Below are 18438 nucleotides of genomic sequence, written 5' to 3' on the forward strand. Positions count from 1 at the left end.
TTTTTAAAGGTATCAATGTTATGCCTATTGAATGCAAACATTCTCTTAAAATTTTATCGACAATATAATCCTAGTACATGCTGGTGCATTTGGAGATAACATATAATTCTTGAAATTACAACTAAAGAATGTTTAATACAATCTCCCAACAGCCATATGTTATTAAAATATATTGGAGTAAACTTAAGAATCGCAAAAAACAAGCAAACCCGATAAATATAGTAGCACAAAAATGTCACACTTGGATTTTTCAAAACTGGATTAAACTTGTAAGGTTCCTCTTCTTTTTTTTTCCTTCATAACGGTGGTGTGCATGCCATCTTGCACGCACTCTCGACTCACTCTTACGCGCTTCAAATTTTTATTTTTCTCTTTTCACTAGCATAAGGAAAGGTTAATATTGGAAAACCCAATTAATCGGAGTTTCAGAGCTGAAACAGAGTAATTAACCTTCATAGATTTGATGTTATTCCGATGGAATAATTGGAAGGAAATTTCATCTTCCATTTTGGTTTCTCCATCTGTGAATTGCACATTTTTGTTTTGAAGATTTGAAGTGTTCAAAGTGTAGTTAGTATGGCGATGTGTTCGAAGAAAGAATAAAGGTGACATAGAGGATTACAAGTAGTTTGTATATATGTAAGTAGTGTTTTATTTACCAAAAATAACACTCTGATAAAGAGTGAACAAATCAATCCACTGAGGGTGTGTCGACCTTAACTAGAGATCTCGGGTTTATCTTTACAAATAAGGAAATTCAAAAAATTGAGCGGATTGCCCTTCATATGGACTGTATTTAATTTTTGCTCCTACTTCTTATTTAATGAAAATTTGTAGGCCAAAATACCTTATTCGCTGGTCTATGAAATCAGATATTTGGGTTAGAACCCCACCAGAGGCACAAAAAAAAAAAACAAATTTCACAAGACAGGATTTCATAGCAAATTATGCCTATTCGGGCAAAAGTTGTTCCTTAAGGCATAATTCTGTAGTATTGAAAAGGCATAACTATGAAATCTTGCCTTAAGGCATAACTTTTGCCTATGTATTGAAAAGACATAGTTCTATATTCTATGTAGTTCCTTTTCCGTTATAGTTTTATAGTATAACTTAATTTCTATAGAACTATGCCGGACAAGGAAAACTTTACATAGAAATATGCCTTAAGGCATAGTTACGTAAGATACTTGCGTGTAAGCTTACGCTAAAGCATGCACAAGAGATAATTTATTATGAAATTAAACTGGGATATTTTTTTTTTTTTTATCTTTCGAAAAACGTAATTCGTGGTATTTTCCACTTAAATGCCGAAGGGAAAAAATTAATGACCAGCAGTTTGAGGGACAAAAATTAAATACCACCCCCAAAATAGGGCATTTGTGTGAATGACCCAATTCAAAAAAATAAAAATAAAACATTCGAGTATAAATTTTTTTAGGAATGATAGATTTTGATGGGAAGTTTATCACTTCAATGATTTTTCGTGATGGGAATGAAGTTTTTGCACGGATTTCTCTTCAAACACAATGGTCTTTAATATTCTCCCCTACTGCTCATTTAATCAAAATATTCAAATCTCTCCATAACATTTTTATCTTTGAAAACTGAACTTTTGTCTCGCTCGGCGCAAGTTCTGTAGGAATTAACTCATGCGACATAAGTTGTATAGTATTTTTCAGATTATGTTTAGTGTTGAATGTTTTGCGTGCCATATAACTCCTAATGATGGTATTATACAAAATACAGCTAAATGTAAACTTTGCAGAGCGAAATCTAAACTTATGAAATTTTTCAGCTTATGTTGAGTGTTGAAAGTTTTGCCATGTCCAACATAACTTGTTACAAGTTATGATACGTATCAATAAATCTAAAAGCTTATGCCACAAGAATGTCAAGAGAAAATAAAAAGACCACAAATTTTAGGGGAAAAATTAGAGGCCACCCTGGAATAGGGGCACATCCAAATTAGTTGAACTAGTAAATCAGCGTGAATCTAAATTATTCAAACCAATACATTAGCGTGAAATTGAATTATAGTCTGGTCGATGAATTCACCAACGAGGTTGTTCTACATTTCTTTGTGTTGAAATGGGCTGCTTTAGGGAGGAAATTTATGGGATTTTTCTTTTTGGGTGAACTATCTTTTGTCTCACTCCAAAATGTGCAATTAGGTTCCTCTTCTTTTACTAGTTATGATTTAGTCCCTCTTGTATGTATGGAAAATCTCATCTCCTCGCCTTATTTTTTTTTAATTTTTTTTTTGTTTTCTTACTCGATGTTCGATACTTATTTTGGAATTCGATTAATTTGAATTCACACTGAAACAAAGCGCTCGTTATTAAAGGCGACTTTATTCGTATATCTCTAATACGAAACCTCTAGTCACCCCTCGCCTTATGAGTAGGTTATATGGCTCAATTTTCTGTGCTAAAACTTTTCAATAGTTCTTTGATGGGCATTCACTACGGTAAAAAAGATGAGTTAAAGCTTATATTATTGTATGTTTGTATCTATTGTTGAGTTATAGCTATCCCTTATGGATGCATCATCCTTGATCCATGTACTTTGGACTCGACTATATAATAATCTTGCTCAATTCTAATTAGGGAAAGAAAGGGGTCAAAAATCTTACTCAATTCTAATTAAAATATCATCTAAAGGGTCAAAAATACCTCCTTAAAGTTTTCAAATATACCCCTGAAATTATTTTTTAAACCCATCCTCAAATTTGCTAAAATATCCTCTGTGGTTTTAACTTATTGCGGAAAGATGCATTTACCCGCTATGGTTTTCTAAATTTACAAAAATAAATAGTGTGATACCTCCCATCCAGATGCAAAGTTTTCAAATATCTTAATCGATCTCGACGGAATTATCCCCCAAAATAATCCGAAATTATTTTTTAAACCCGCTCCATCATTTAAACCCGACCCAACTAAATAATAACCCATAAGATCCCCTTATTCCCCCAACTTTCAAATTAAGGTATCACACTATTTATACATCATTCAAAGACTGTAAATTTAGAAAACCATAGCGGGTAAAATGTATCTTTCCGCAACTAATGCATAAAACCACAAAGATCTTCATCGCTTTGAAGACGCAAATTTGAGGACCAAAGAGGAAAAATAATCAACAATAATTAGGCAATTAACATTATTGAAGTCAAGTAAGTTAATCTTGTGTGAAAGATAAGTCTTAAAACTAATTTATTTGTTCTACAACAACAAAAAACTTGTCTCAGTCACACAATAAAAGATCCTAGAGATATAGTTATTGCTATTTTTTTTAATCTTGTTTGATAGTATTATTAGTTATTTGATTATTCACCTGAAAATGTCGGCAACTTTTATAACTCCCTCATCTCTTATTTAATATGACAATATTTGATTAGATACGGAGTTTAAGATGTCCCTACAATATTATTTCTTTTATTTTAAAATCAAACACTTAAACCACTAATATAATCAAATTCTCACCAAGGGAGCAAAAGGTGGGAGCTCCTAGGGACGGGTAAAAGAAACTAGTAAAAGAGAATGTAAATTTTCAAACTAATACAATCAAATTCCAACACAACTATATATGATGGTTACCCCTGTATTACAATATCAAACACTAAAACCTCTATGCATCGTAAATTCCTGCAAATATTAAGTGCTTGATTTTGAAATATAAAGGTTGACCTGTATCCAACTAAACAGAGACTAAAATAGATTCATTGGACCAATTAAAAAGAAAATCGAAAAAAATTCATCCATCATCTCATTTTCAAGAACGTTTAATCCTAGATTTTTGAATTAGCTGCAGTTATTCACCACAATTTCATCCAGTCTCACTTCACTAATTAACTTGGATAAGAAAAAGAAAATAGGGAAGGGAGACTGCACAAACAAAGAACAATTACAAAACAAGCAGAAAATAAGATTCAAACCTACTAAATCATGCTTTAATTTATGAACATGGAGTTTAAATAGTTCTATGTATTTAACCTACTAATAAAGTTTGCTACTCTATACCCCATATACAATAGAAGCCAGCACTGGATATGCAAATGAAGTCATATCTAGAAGGATGCGACGACAGAGCAATACATGCTGCAGATGAACCAACCAGGCAAGGAACACCTAATGGCATGAGAGTTCGTGAAGTAATAGGCGTCTGCTGCATTGGCTCATCCATGACAAAGCAGTTTTCATTCTAGTGAACCCCGGGAGAGGTTATGGTTTACCACTATAATCAACAGATTCTTATTTTCCAAAACCAAATATGTGATTGTCTTCCAAATAAAAGATGTCGTCTTCCTCGCTGCTCGGATTTGAACTGTGATAAGTTATACCACCACTAGTGCCGGGAATAGATGGTAATTGCATGGTAGGATTTGAACTGGGATGAATTCCACCGCCACTAGTGCCAGTAATTGATGGCACTTGTAAGGAATCGACACGAAAACCTCCCTCGGGTGCTCCTGTGGTGCTCTCGAAACTATTCTTAGCACCACTTCCAGAAGCTATACCATCATGGACTCCCATATGAGCAAGTGCTAATGGCAAACTTGTAGTGTTAGCCACACGACCTACTTGAGTTGATCCAACCAACTGATTGGTCATTAGCTCATCTAGCAACCGAATGTTAACGACTGGATGAGTGTACATTCCGCTGCCACCAGCAACTGATGGTTACTGGTGGCATGCTCCAGAGGTGCTCTCTGTCGGTTCAGTGATTAGGTTTTTTATACTTAGCAGGAACTAATCCACGTCGGGAAATGTAGTATTCAACTCACTACCAATAGCAGCACCAAGCAGGAATTTCTCGGGGTTAACTGATGGTCCTTCGGTAGCACAGTTGGTAATTGGCCCGGGTAAAGATACCATCCCTGTGTCGAAAGCTTCAGTCACATAGTCAGTGATTGGCTATCGTGAAGGTTCAGTAGCATCAGCAGCATTCATACTAGTGATATCATGAATGCTTCTTCCCCTCTTCGCCTTATTATTGTCATTTAATCGACTGAAGAACTTTTGGGCAGGGATTGCCACCTGTCTTGGTGTTCTTGATAACACACAGTTCCTTGATATATTCCGCCAATCACCTTTACCATATTTCTCCAACCACTGAAGAAACAACCTGATAAAGGAAAGAAGATTAAAAGAAGTTACTAGGCTTGGAATTTAATCTGGGAAGTTTGCAAGACAATATCTGCACAAAACTAATACTTTCCTCAATCAGCACACTTCTTATGCATCTTTGAAATTCGTTATGATTATATAAACATTTTTTATTTCCATCTACATCCAACAAATACATCTAAAAAGTATGACTTACCAATTTTAGAGTTATTTTAGCAAACATTATCACTAATAACGACCTGCACCCCAGCCAAAACAATAGAATATACACAAGGTACAACTCATCGGATGTTACTTTGAGAAATGTGTAGGATCATCCACTTATCAAGACAGAAATTTCATTAGAATCTCCTCACTCAGCACATCATTATTCCTTGTTGCAATAGTCCCTCTCTAAATTTTTTTCTTTTGAAATGGTACAATAGTCCCATTTCCATTCAACCACAGATCCATATTTCTCTTATATTGAGCAAAAAGAAATAGAAGAATAATTAACCCGAATATAGTTTGATAGGTTATGATGTGATTTTTATTGTTTTAATGATTTGACAAATATGTATAAAGAACTAGATATACTAACAGGGGAGCAAGAGGGATTATAGCTGTCTAGTTGATATCATGAGAGATCAAGTGAGAGACCTGGTAAGGGATCAGATCTTTAACCGTACAAAGGTCAACATTACAGCTGTAAAGCTGCTGGCACAGCACAGCAGTATAGCACTGCATTTTGAACAATGGTCCAAGGCTTATGACTTGTCACTCTCACTGTGACCCTCGTCATATATACGCAACATATCCCAAGTGAAAGTCTATTCTTGCAAAATTCGAAAATTGTTCAGATCTTAAGTGCAAGTCTCCACCTATCAAGGTGTGTTCAAGAACAAAGCTTCAACTAATCCAAGGACCTGTTGCCTACAACTGAAGATGTGTTAAGTCCTTTGTTATTAACTTGTAAACCTACTCTTCTCTAAAAAAGCTGTTGTAGGTACTCTGAATTCTCAGTAGTTATTTGTAGGCAGTTTACCAATTCATTCTATTGAGTGGTACCCTTGGCTAGAGTGAGTCAAGGAGTATTAGTTTGTTTGGCTAGAGGTAGTCAAACCTTGTTGAATTCTTAAAGACTGCTTGTAGGAAGTGTATCTTCACAAACATTTGTGTGGTACACTAGGCTAGAGCTAGTCTAGGTGTATTAGAGTGCGTGGCTAGAGTTAGTCAATATGTGCAGTAGCAGCTTACAATAGGGTTATTGTAAGGGTGAGGGTCACAAAAGTTTAATTCTAGATTGCAAGAGATTGTAATCTGGGGGTCTTGATGTAGCGGGTTGAAATCACATACGTGGTAGGTCGTGATTTTTAATCCCTTGGCCAAGGAGTTTTTCACGGTATAAATCTTGTGTTATTTACTCTCTGCACTGCATAAGGGAACTGGTAAACAACCAGGTCCCTCATATACTGTTTGGTGAACCCACAGCCTACATTAATTGGTATCAGAGCTGGTTTTTTCTAAAAGGTTAATACCTAGAAAGGATCGTTCACATGGCTGCTCTACCAAACAAAGAAGAGAAGAGAAAAATCTAAATGCTGAGGGTAGAAGTGAGTCAAGTGATGATGACAAATTAGAAATCGCATATCTCACCCACAAATTCCAGAGAGTCTTTCGAAGAAGTGCCGAATCCATGGAGAAAAGAAGTCACAGTGACAATCTTAAGGACAACTCCAAAAGGACAGCTACAAGAAATCTGGTGTTCGATAAAAGGCTTAGAAGAAAGGAGGAAGCTAAAAAGTTAATGAGGCAGGCCCTAACTGCATGGAGAGATTCGATGAGGGAATCTAAAGACGAAGCTGACTCAAGTGATATATCCAAGTGCAGTCAACAATGAATCCTCAACGAGTGATTCGAATCTTAGTCTCTTAAAAAAATCTTGCGCTGATAATGAGACCAAAGAAAAGGAGGGAGATCTTCTTGATGATCAAGCAAAACTGGAAGGTCACTCTCACAAAGGCTAATCTCCTTGGTAAAAGAATTGATAAATGAGCTTCGTGGACTCATTAAAGAAAATGAGGAGTTAGATGAGAAACTTGATAGTACCGAACAAGAGAGGGATGATACGGTCGTTGCATCATAGATCTACAAGAACAAGTTGAGAAAGTTACTAAAGAAAACCTCTCCTAAATAGCCATATCAAAGAGCTGATGAATACACCTTTTGGAGGGAAGGAGATAGCAAGCAAAACTCAGAATGAGCATGAGAGCAAGTCTGAGCAAGCTAAAGTGAGTCATGTAGCTGAGATGATAAGGTATAAGGAACCTCAGGAGTACATGTGTAAATTGAACATCAAGCTGGAAAAATCTCTACAAGAGACATGGGCTTCAACCACACCCATTGAAACGAGAAATGAAGACACTGCTAAACAGAAGATAAGAGAGGAGGAACCAAGTCTTCACCAGAAAGGAGAAGAGGAAGCCTAATTCACCATATCCACCACTCTAAGGGACCCAATTCTGTGTGGGTTCCCGAGCAGAGTTAGTAATCTAGCCAGAAGGCTTGAGTGAGAAAAGGACTGTCAAAAGGTAATCTATGAAGTTTTGACGCTCAAAGTATCCTTTTGAAAATGAAGAAAGTCCTCTCACTCAAGAGATTCTAATGAAAGTGTGCGTGCTTGAAAGACACTTTCCCATGATATTGAAAATGGCTACTACTGAAGAAGATGCAGCAAAGGTGCAGTAGGCACAGAGTGAAGATATGCAATCAAAGATGCCGTGTTGAAACAAACATGAAGAGACTTTTTCCTTCCTACCTCTCAAGAAAGTGTGATGTTTCTGAGTATGGTTGCTAAGTGCATGAACTTATTCAACAAGGCAAAACATTCTATACAACATGAATGACCAGGTTGCTGACACTAAGCAGATAGCATGATTAGAAGAAGCTTCTTCCCTTCTACAATGGCAATGACAAGAAGAGAGGTACATTATGATAAAAAGTGTTTTTCAGTTACACCTAACTCATGTATGTACTGTTACAGGTATACACGCATGGATGTTTTAGAACAACGCAAGCATAAGTGATATTGCATATTTTAGTGTGTCTGGCCGAATGTTTTTTAAATAAGAACGGTTAAGAGACCTAGTCTCTGCAACTCAGGTTAGTAGTCTCTTCAGCACCTGTATGAAATTGAAATTGTCATTTAAGTGCCAAGTCACCAAAACTGTTCTCTTTTAAAAAAAAAAAAAATCTTCCTCAAAGGCGTTTCACCTCTTCTAAATCGTTCCGATCAAACGACTCGCAACCTGACCCAATTGTCACTTTACCCATTCAAATACCCTTAAATTCCACTTTCTCTTCCTCACTTGAAATCAAAATTTCAACTCACTTCCCTACTTCTTTTCTTCAACACACAAACCTCTTTTTCTTTTTCTCACAAAATCTTCTTCATCCTTTCTAAAATCAAATCTTATAATGTCTAACGCAGAAGTCACCACTCAAGCCCCTGTTGAGACCAGCCCCATTTCTTCACCATCCAAAGCTAAAATTTTGCCCGAATCGAACAACCTATGTCTTCCCCAAAACCCCAAACTCTCCTAGATCAAAATCCCCTCATCACTTTCTCTGTCTCCTGTCACAAGCTGCTCCCCTAAAATATCAGTACCTCAATCAAGAATGTCAGACCATGTTGAAAAACCTGACTCTGTCAGTAGCGAACATACCGCTTTTGTTTCAAAATACTTCCAGAATATTGATGAGATGGAAGGACAAGACAATGGAGTAGAAGTTACTAGTCAATCCATTTGAAGAAGTTACTAGTCAATCCATTGAAAAAACAGAGAAGTCGAGTCAAGATAACGAAAACCTGGTCTCCCAAGACATGCATGAGGAAAAGGCTGTGAGTGGCAAGGAGGAGCAATCTGCAGAAATCAATAAGGAAACTGAGAAAGCTAGTAATATGAAAAAAGGTAACTCTCATTCCTCTGGGTGTTATAAAGAGGTAGAGGAATTGCCCATAAAAGTGGATTGGATCATTTCTGGGATTGGTCAGAGTCGATCTAGTGAGTTGGATAGAGATGCCGCGCTTATGGTAGATTTTGCAAATACTATGAGTGAATTGAGGGGTGTAAGGCCATCCAAAGAAGTGAAGGAGGGACCTGTTTCTTCAACACAAGAAGGGTCTGAATCTGAATTCAGGACAATTTCTGTGTGGGACAAGACACCAGGTTCCTCCAGGATAAACTTAGACTTAGTACTAAGTTCTGAACCTCTATCCCCTGATGCTGTACCTTTGGTTGAAATTTCCCTCGAAAGGGATCACAGTCATAATGTTCATGCAAATAAATCTGATGAAGATGAGGTCCCACTTGTTTTTCAGCTGAGAAAAAGATCTAGGAGTGAATCTGCTTCCACAATAAAGACCTCTTTTGCTAGAACAACACCTAGAACCAGACTGAGAAAGAAGGTAGAAAAGGTGGCTCTAGAATCAGCTCTTAAAGAAAATAAAGCAAAAGGTACCAAAAAGGCCAAAGGTTCTCTGGTAAAAAGTTGTTTGATTGATGAAGTAGAGCCGATCGATGTGGAAATTGCAGCTGTAAATGACGATGATGAAGAAATAGAGGTAGAAAGGGAAGATGCCCCACTTGAGAGGAAAAACTCTAAGAAGAAGAAGTAAGAAAAGAAGAAGAGCAGTGAGAAAAGAGTCACACGAGTTGGGGGTGACAAGTCTACAAAAGAATCTAAACTTTCAAAGAAGAGAAAAAGCAGAAGCAATAAGGAATCAGGCTCCTCAAAGAAGCAGAGGGTGGGCAAAACTGTGGCTCAAAGTGAAGGAAAGAAGGGAATATATGAAGAAACAAACGGTGTTGCTGGGTAGGTGTGAGATCCTGAGATCACTGACAAATTTGGAATGAGAGGACTGCTTGAAATCATTGAGTTTCAGAAATAGGGTCATCTGTTTGTCCCACCAATTCTAAGTGCCTACGAGGCACGAGTGGCTAAGTTCTTTAAAAATCTCCACTACTCAGATGACCATAGCACTCTCTTTGCATCGTTCAGTGAAACTGAATTTGAGTTGACTGAAGAGGTACTGGGAAAAATTCTGAAAGTTCCTACTGAAGGAATAAGGACCATCGTTGCAGCTGCTTCAAGAAACTTCAAAGTCATGATTGCCTAAAATGTGGTAGAAAATGCCGGTGTAAGGGAAAGACTTATGAAGAAGGAGCTGAAAGTAGAGTACCAACTCATGTTCAAGTTGGTCAACAAAGCACTACTTCCAAAGGTTGAGGGTCGCACCATTGCCTCCATCGTAGACCTGGTGCTTATAAAGGCATTGGTTGACTTCCAATCCATCAACCTTCCTGCAATCACGATTGAGCACATAATCAAGGTGGTGAATGCACCAGAAGGAAAACATGGGCTTCCCTATAGGTTCTTTCTGACTAAAGTATTTGCGTATTTCAAGATCAAGACTAACAAAACTACCAAGGGATCAAAAAAGCATATGTCCTCCATGGACACCTAGAAGAATGTGAATGTTTACCTACGAAAGGCGGTGTTGGAAATACCTCCACAATCTCAACTCTGCTTGTGGCACAAGAGAGAACCACTGATGAATTGTAAAGGGTCAAGGTTGAGAATGCTCTTCTTCAGGCTCAACTATCTGAGAAAGAGAAAGAAGCTGGTTCTCAAAGTGCTTCGAGGCTGCAAGAATTGAGATTGAGAAGCTCAAAGCAGAAAATGAGAATTGACGCAGAAATTAAATGAGCTCAAGGACTAGATGTTCCGGGACCAGCGTGTCAACAGTAAATGCGTGGATAAACTTTTGACTACTCTAACTCAACACTCCTAAGATCTCCAGAACCCCTAGTCTCCCTATGTCAACATTTCTCCCCCGATGTTATCCTGTTTTATATGTGTTTTCTCTTGATAATTGGCACCTATGACAATTTTTATTTTCATGCATTTTCTGACTTGCCTACTATGTTTTGCTAATGCATAAATCGTTTGGGCATCTATTATGTTCTATGCTTGATTATTTGCTTGACTAGTTCTCTTACATCTCATGTTGTGTTGCCCCAGTGGCTATGAGTTAGCAATACTGAACTTCTTTTTACTTACTTTTCGATGATGCCAAAAGGGGGAAAAATGTGGTGATGGTGATAAACAGAGTTAGCAATGCTGATATATGTTTTGTGATGTGTGTACAAGAGAGCAGAACTTGTAATGATGAAATAATGATGCCGTGATTAAGGGGGAAGGATTGAAAAAATTGCTAACATTTAATATGTTTCGTTCCGCAAGAGGAACAAGTGGGGATTCGGTTCTCAGGGGGAATATCAGCTCTAAGTTTGTCATCATCAAAAAGGGGGAAATTGATAGGTTATGATGTGATTTTTATTGTTTTGATGATTTGACATATGAAGAACCAGATACACTAACAGGGGAACATGAGGGATTATAGTTGTCTAGGTAATATCATGAGAGATCAAGTGAGAGACCTGGTAAGGTATCAGATCTTTGTCCGTATAAAGGTCAACATTACAGCTGTAAAGTTGTTGGCACAGAATAGCAGTACATCACTGCATTTTAACCAATGGTCCAAGGCTTATGCCTTGTCACTCTCACTGTGACCCTCGTTATATATACGCAACATATCCCAAGTGAAAGTCTATTCTTGCAAAATCCGAAAATTGTTCAGATCTTAAGTGCAAGTCTCCACCTATCAAGGTGTGTTCAAGAACACAACTTCAACTAATCCAAGGACCTGTTCCCTACAACTGAAGATGTGTTAAGTTCTAGGAGTGTTAAGTTTTTTGTTCTTAACTTGTAAACCTACTCTTCTCTAAAGAAGCTATTGCAGGTACTCTGAATTCTCAGTAGTTATTTGTAGGCAGTTTACCAATTCATTCTATTGAGTGGTACCCTCGGCTAGAGTAAGTCAAGGAGTATTAGTTTGTTTGGCTAGAGGTAGTCAAACCTTGTAGGAATTCTGAAAGGATTCTCAAAGGATGCTTATAGGAAGTGTATCTTCTCAAAGGATTCTTGAGGGATTAAGGGTTTAATTTCTAGATTGCAAGAGGTTGTAACCTGTTGCTCTACGTGATAGGTCGTTATTTTTAATCTCTTGAGTAAGGAGTTTAAGGGAACTGGTAGACAACCAGGTCCCTCATATACTATTTGGTGAACCCAATGCCTACATCATAGTTATTTGAGGAAAAAGATATGAAAAATCACACACTTAAATTGAACATTATTTTCTACACAAAACCAGAGCTCCGCTGAAAGTAGAATGCATTGTTGAATCAAAGTAGAGTCTAATGACTTTTTTCTCTTTCTTTTGTTTATTTGTTTGTTTTTGGGTGATTCAAGCCCATTCTCCCCCACCAAGAAAAGGAAAGGAGATATAAATATCGTATACTGGAAAAACAATTCAATACATGAATATGCTCTAGTCTATTTGACCTAATTATTTATTGCCATCATCTAACTGCCTTTTCGGTCTTCACATGTTATTCAAAATTCATAAGGTGCTTAAGAAGAAACTAGAGGTTTTTAGTTATAAATGAACTAAGCTTGGTGGAGATATACCTATATTGTTCACATCACTGTTTGTCAGCAACAAATTCACAAGTGTTTCAAGCACGAGTTAGATTGAAGCCTTTATAAATCTGATGTCTATAATACATCACTCATTAGTTTGGGAGAAAAATAATTATACCGATGATGCAATGACTTACGTTGCAACACTGATATCAAGCTGTACTCCACTCTTCTATGAAAAAGAGAAACTTACACAGAAACAAAGCACCACCTTTAATTTTTCTTGAGGAAAAAAAAACTAAAGGAAAATTAAAGAAATTACTAACTAAAGCAGAGGGGCTTTCTTCCATATTTTCCGACACCAAATTTTTTGAGTAGCAGGTTCTTACTAAAAAATTTCACACCAGATCAACTTAGATTCTACTATACAATTACACATACTATATAATCAGAAATTATTTTAGTTACAGATTAAAGAATAATACTGCTTCTGTCAGTTTTTTAGGATTGTTGTCAATCTAAAAAATAACGGGAAAAAAGAAATTTTTGTTGCAAAGAACTTCTTAAAGAAGCAACTTTTGAATCCTTACTGTAAACATAGAAACACATTATTGTAGAGATTAAATAATCGTCAATTTAGTCAGATGTTTCAAAGAAAACTAACATGATAATTAAAAATATGCAGGAAAAGCCTCACCTGTGTTCTTCTGCAGTCCAAGGAATCCCTTTTCGCCGTTCTACCACTGCTCCCGATGATCTACTTCTACGGCTGGAACAACTTTGCATTTTCCCATATTTGGGTAGGGGGACTTTCCCGATTCAATGTCGTTGACATCTTCAATAAGGCCATTATAATGCCGAGTAGTTTCTTGAAGAGATTTCTGAGGAACTGCTGCTGCAATCTTCATCAATAGATTGATATCTCCAGAATAGATAGCCAGGGCGTTCTCAAATGCTTTGTCTTTGTCCTTAGTCCAGGAAGAGCTACTGCATGTTTGGTCGGAGCTCATTTTGTTGGATCTGCAGTGAAAGGTTTGACAGAAAAGGGAAAGTTTCTGAAGAGTTTTATCAAAGTGAAGAACTTCTATATATGATTCTTTGTTAACTGAAGGAATGGTAACAAGACTCCTTCTTTCATAACTACAATAGTGAGATATTAATAAGGGGAAGGGCCAGGTGGCACAATAAAACATAATGACCGACCAAAACGACTGTTGTTTCTAGGTGTTAAGTTGCACATACATCGAGGAAAACAACCAAATTGTCCACAGAAAGATAAGACTTCAATGAGGCCACTGGCTAACTACGCAAGATTAATACAGTAACGACTGACTTTGTGGGAAAAAAGACTTTACTTTGGTGACTGATTTTCCTGTATTTAGATACTTTTATTTGTTTTGGAAGGTTCTCAACCATTTAATGCAAAAGTAAATAGTAAATGTCCGATTAATGAACTAGCTCTCAGAAGGTAAAAAAGAATGCGGAAAGGGATATTCATGATGAGCTAAACAATTAGAATTTGACCAGACATTTCTGTATTAGAAATACGAAGCTAACAAAGTGTAAATCCTTTTTCAATTTTAAACAAATCACAGATGACAAACTTGAATATGATCAAATGGCAAGAAATTTTCTTAGTTCCCCTGCAATCTTGACCTTTAAAATAAAAAGGGGGATTTATAAGAATGACCTTAGATGTGGTTGGTCTTGAATTTTTTACCTCGCTTGTCCTTTAGGCAAAACTTCAAATTCAACAAGCCAAACGGGGCTCAAAGGTACACGACCAATGTAAACTTTGTATATGACATTCCTGCAACAAGCATGCTGGATCAGGGTCTTAATTCTGTCCGCTCAACAATTCATCCATCCAAGTGTATACGAGGATCATAATATTGTTCCTTTGGTCTAAATGTTAATATTGCTGCTAGTAGCTTTCTAGATATTCCTGCAACTAGCATGCTGGATCAAAGTCTTAATTCTTCCTGCAATATTCGTTCTGTCCACTCAACAATTCATCCATCCAAGCGTATACGAGGATCAGAATCTTGTTCCTCTAGTCTAAATGATTACATTGCTGCTAGTAGCTTTCTAGATATTCCTACAACTTGCATGCTAGATCTGGGTCTTAATTCTTCCTGCAATACTCATTCTGTCCACTCAACAATTCATCCATCCAAGTGTATACGAGGATCAGAATCTTTTTCCTCTGGTCTAAATGTTAATATTGCTGCTAGTAGCTTTCTAGATATTCCTGCAACTAGCGTGCTGGATCAGGGTCATAATTCTTCCTGCAATACTCGTTCTGTCCACTCAACAATTCATCCATCCAAGCGTATACGAGGATTGGAATCTTGTTCCTCTGGTCTGAATGTTAATATTGCTGCTAGTAGCTTTCTTGATATTCCTGCAAGTAGCATGCTGGATCAGGGTCTTAATTCTTCCTGCAATACTCGTTCTGTCTGCTCAACAGTTCATCCATCCAAGCATATACGAGGATCAGAATCTTGTTCCTCTGGTCTAAATGTTATTATTGCTGCTAGTAGCTTTCTTGATATTCCGGCAACTAGCATGCTGGATCAGGGTCTTAATTCTTCCTGCAATGCTCGTTCTGTCCAACCAGGCAAGGAACTCATACCTACTTGAGTGGATCCAACCAACTGATTGGTCATTAGCTCTTCTAGTGACCCAATTTTAACGACCGGATGAGTGTACATTCCGATGCCACCAGCAACTGATGGTTGCTGGTGGCACACTCCAGAGGTGCCCTCTGCCGGTTCAGTGATTAGGTCTCCTATAAGAAGCAGGAACTCATCCAAGTCAGGAGATGAATTATTTAACTCACTACCAACAGAAGCACTAAGCGAGAATTTCTTGGGGTTCACAGCAGATGGTCCTTCAATAGCACAGTTGGTAACTTGCCCTGGTAAAGATATTACGTCAAAAGCTTCAGTTACATAGTCAGTGATCGGTCCTTGTGAAGGTTCAGTAGTATAAGCAGCATTCACACTTGTGATATCATGAATGCTTCTTCTCCTCTTCGCCTTGCTATTGCCATTTAATCGACTGAAGAACTTTCGGGCATGGCTAGCCACCTGTGTTAGTGTTTTAGATCTCACACAGTTCCTCGATATATTCTGCCAATCTCCTTTGCCATATTTCTCCAACCCTTGGACAAACAACCTATTAAAGGAAAGATGATTAAACAAGTTACTAGGCTTGGAATTTAATCTGGGAAGTAAATTGCAAGACAATATCTGCAGAAAACTAATACATTCTCTCAATCAGCACACTTCTTATGCATCTTTGAAATGCTACTCACGGTCATTATGATTATATGGACATTTTTACTTCCATCTACATCCAACAAACACATCTAAAAAGTTTGCATTACCAATTATAGTGTTATTTTAACAAACATATATCACTAATGACGACCTGCAAACCAGCCAAAACAATAGAATATACACAAGGTACAACTCATTGTATGTTACTTTGAGAAATGTATAGGATCATCCACTTATCAAGAAAGAAATGTCAATCTCCTCACTCAGCACATCATTATTCCTTGTTGCAATGGTACAATAGTCCCATTTCCATTCAACCACAGATCTGTATTTCTCTTATATTGAGCAAAAAGGAATAGAAGAATAATTAACCCCGAATATAGTTATTTGAGGAAAAAGATATGAAAAATCACACACTTAAATTGAACAGTATTTTATACACAAAACCAGAGCTCCGCTAAAAGTAGAATGCTTTGTTGAAGCAAAGTAGAGTCTAATGACTTTTTTCTCTTTCTTTTATTTATTTATTTGTTTGTTTTTGGTTGATTCAAGCCCATTCTCCACCACCAAGAAAAGGAAAGGAGATATAAATATCGTATCCTATAGTATATTTAACCTAATCATTTATTGCCATCATCTAACTGCCTTTCCGGTCTTCACATGTTATTCAAATTCATAAGGTACTAAAGAAGAAACTAGAGGTTTTTAGTTATAAATGAACTAAGCTTGGTGGCGATATACCTATATTGTTCACATCACTGTTTGTCAGCAACAAATTCACTTAGATTGAAGCCTTTATAAATCTGATGTCTATAATGCCTCACTCATCTGTTTGCGAGAAAAACAATTATACTGGTGACGCAATGACTTACGTTACAACACTATTATCAAGCTGTACTCCACTCTTCTGCGAAAGATACAAACTTACATAGAAAAAAAAAAGCACCGCCTTTAATTTTTCTTTAGGAAAAAAATTTAAAAGAAAATTGAAGAAATTACTAACCAAAGAAGAGGGGCTTTCTTCCATATTTTCTGACACCAAATTTTCTGAGTAGCAGGTTCTTATTAGAAATTGCACACCAGATCAACTTAGATTCTACTTTCCATTTATACATACTATATAATCAGAAATGATTTTAGTTACAGATTAAAGAATAACACCACTTCTGTCAATTTTTTGGACCAAATTATAAAATTGTTGTCAATCTAAAAAATAACAGGAAAAAAAGAAGCACTTTGTTGCAAAGAACTTCTTAAAGAAGCAACTTTTAAATCCTTACTGTAAACATAGAAACACATTATTGTAGATTTTAAATAATCAACAATTTAGTTAGATGTTTCAAAGAGAACTAACATGATAATTAAAAATATGCAGGAAAAGCCCCACCTGTGTTCTTCTGCAGTCCGAGGAATCCCTTTTCGCCATTCTACCACTGCTCCCGATGATCTACTTCTACGGCTGGAACAACTTTGCATTTGTCCATATTTGGGTCCCGATTCAATGTCGTTGACATCTTCAACAAGGTCATTATAATGCTGATTAATATCTTGAAGAGATTTCTGAGGAACTACTGCTGCAATCTTCATCATTAGATTGCTATCTCCAGAATAGATAGCCAGGGTGTTTTCAGATGCTTTGTCTTCCTCCTTAGTCCAGGCGGAGCTACTCCATGTTCGGTCGTAGCTCATTTTGTTGGATCTAGAAAGGTTTCAAACGAAAAGTAAAGTTTCTAAAGTGGAGAACTTCTATATGAGATTCTTTGTAACCCCTTACACTTGGTTAATTGAAATAATTGCAGCAAGACTCCTACTTTTATAACTACAGTAGTGCGATACTAATAAGGGGAAGGGGCAGGTGGCTAAATAAAACAGAATGACCGACCAAAACGAGTTTTGTTTCTACATGTTAAGTTGCACATACATCAAGGAAAACAACCTAATTGTCCACAGAAATATAAGACTTCAATGAGACCACTGGCTAACTACACAAGATTAATACAGTAACAAATGACTTTTTGGGAAAAAAGACTTTACTTTGGTGACTGTTGTTCCTGTATTTAGATACTTTTTATTTGTTTTGGAAGGTTCTCAACCATTTAAAGAAAAAGTAAAGAGTAAATGTCCGATTAATGAACTAGCTTTGGGCCACCTTTGGTATTTCATCCAAATGAGAAATCAAATATCATGACTTTGGGCTGATCCTAAAAATAGCTATCAGTTCCATAGATGTGAATATCACACCTAATATGTGTCTTAGGGGATTACATAGAATTCTTCTCGGAACATATGTACTCTAGACCATTTTATCTATACTACAAATTTAGGGTGAGGAAAGGATCTTTGTAACACTTTTTTGGCACAGTGCCACGGTGTAAACAAATTTTACTCATAACTACAGTGTGCGACCATCTTACGCGTAGCTCGACTAATTCCAAAGCATACTTGCTATCTCCAGCCAGCACTAAGGCTGTCTAAAGGGACAGGACGATACATATTTAGGGGGACGG

The 18438-nt window shown here is 36.9% G+C and overlaps 1 protein-coding gene and 1 pseudogene across 1 annotated transcript; both read right to left on the bottom strand.

Moving 5' to 3' along the window:
- Positions 1-3919: 3919 nt before the first annotated feature.
- On the bottom strand, positions 3920-14481 carry LOC132065587 (transcription factor SRM1-like; annotated as a pseudogene).
- Positions 14482-15209: 728 nt separating this feature from the next.
- Positions 15210-17652, bottom strand: LOC132065584 (transcription factor SRM1-like). The gene is made up of 2 exons (XM_059459031.1): positions 17319-17652; positions 15210-15827 (listed from the first exon to the last, which is right to left on the bottom strand). The coding sequence occupies exons 1-2, from the start codon at positions 17618-17620 to the stop codon at positions 15224-15226; spliced, it is 906 nt and encodes a 301-aa protein (XP_059315014.1). The 5' UTR covers positions 17621-17652; the 3' UTR covers positions 15210-15223.
- Positions 17653-18438: the final 786 nt, after the last annotated feature.

The sequence above is a fragment of the Lycium ferocissimum genome, chromosome 7 (assembly GCF_029784015.1).
Source record: "Lycium ferocissimum isolate CSIRO_LF1 chromosome 7, AGI_CSIRO_Lferr_CH_V1, whole genome shotgun sequence".
In the NCBI taxonomy this organism is placed as follows: domain Eukaryota; kingdom Viridiplantae; phylum Streptophyta; class Magnoliopsida; order Solanales; family Solanaceae; genus Lycium; species Lycium ferocissimum.

Coding starts and splice junctions, on each gene's coding strand:
- LOC132065584 (XM_059459031.1), bottom strand. CDS start 17,620: ATGAGCTACGACCGAACATGGAGTAGCTCCGCCTGGACTAAGGAGGAA. Junction 15,828..17,318: donor CGGACTGCAGAAGAACACAG/GTGGGGCTTTTC, acceptor TTCCTTTAATAG/GTTGTTTGTCCAAGGGTTGG.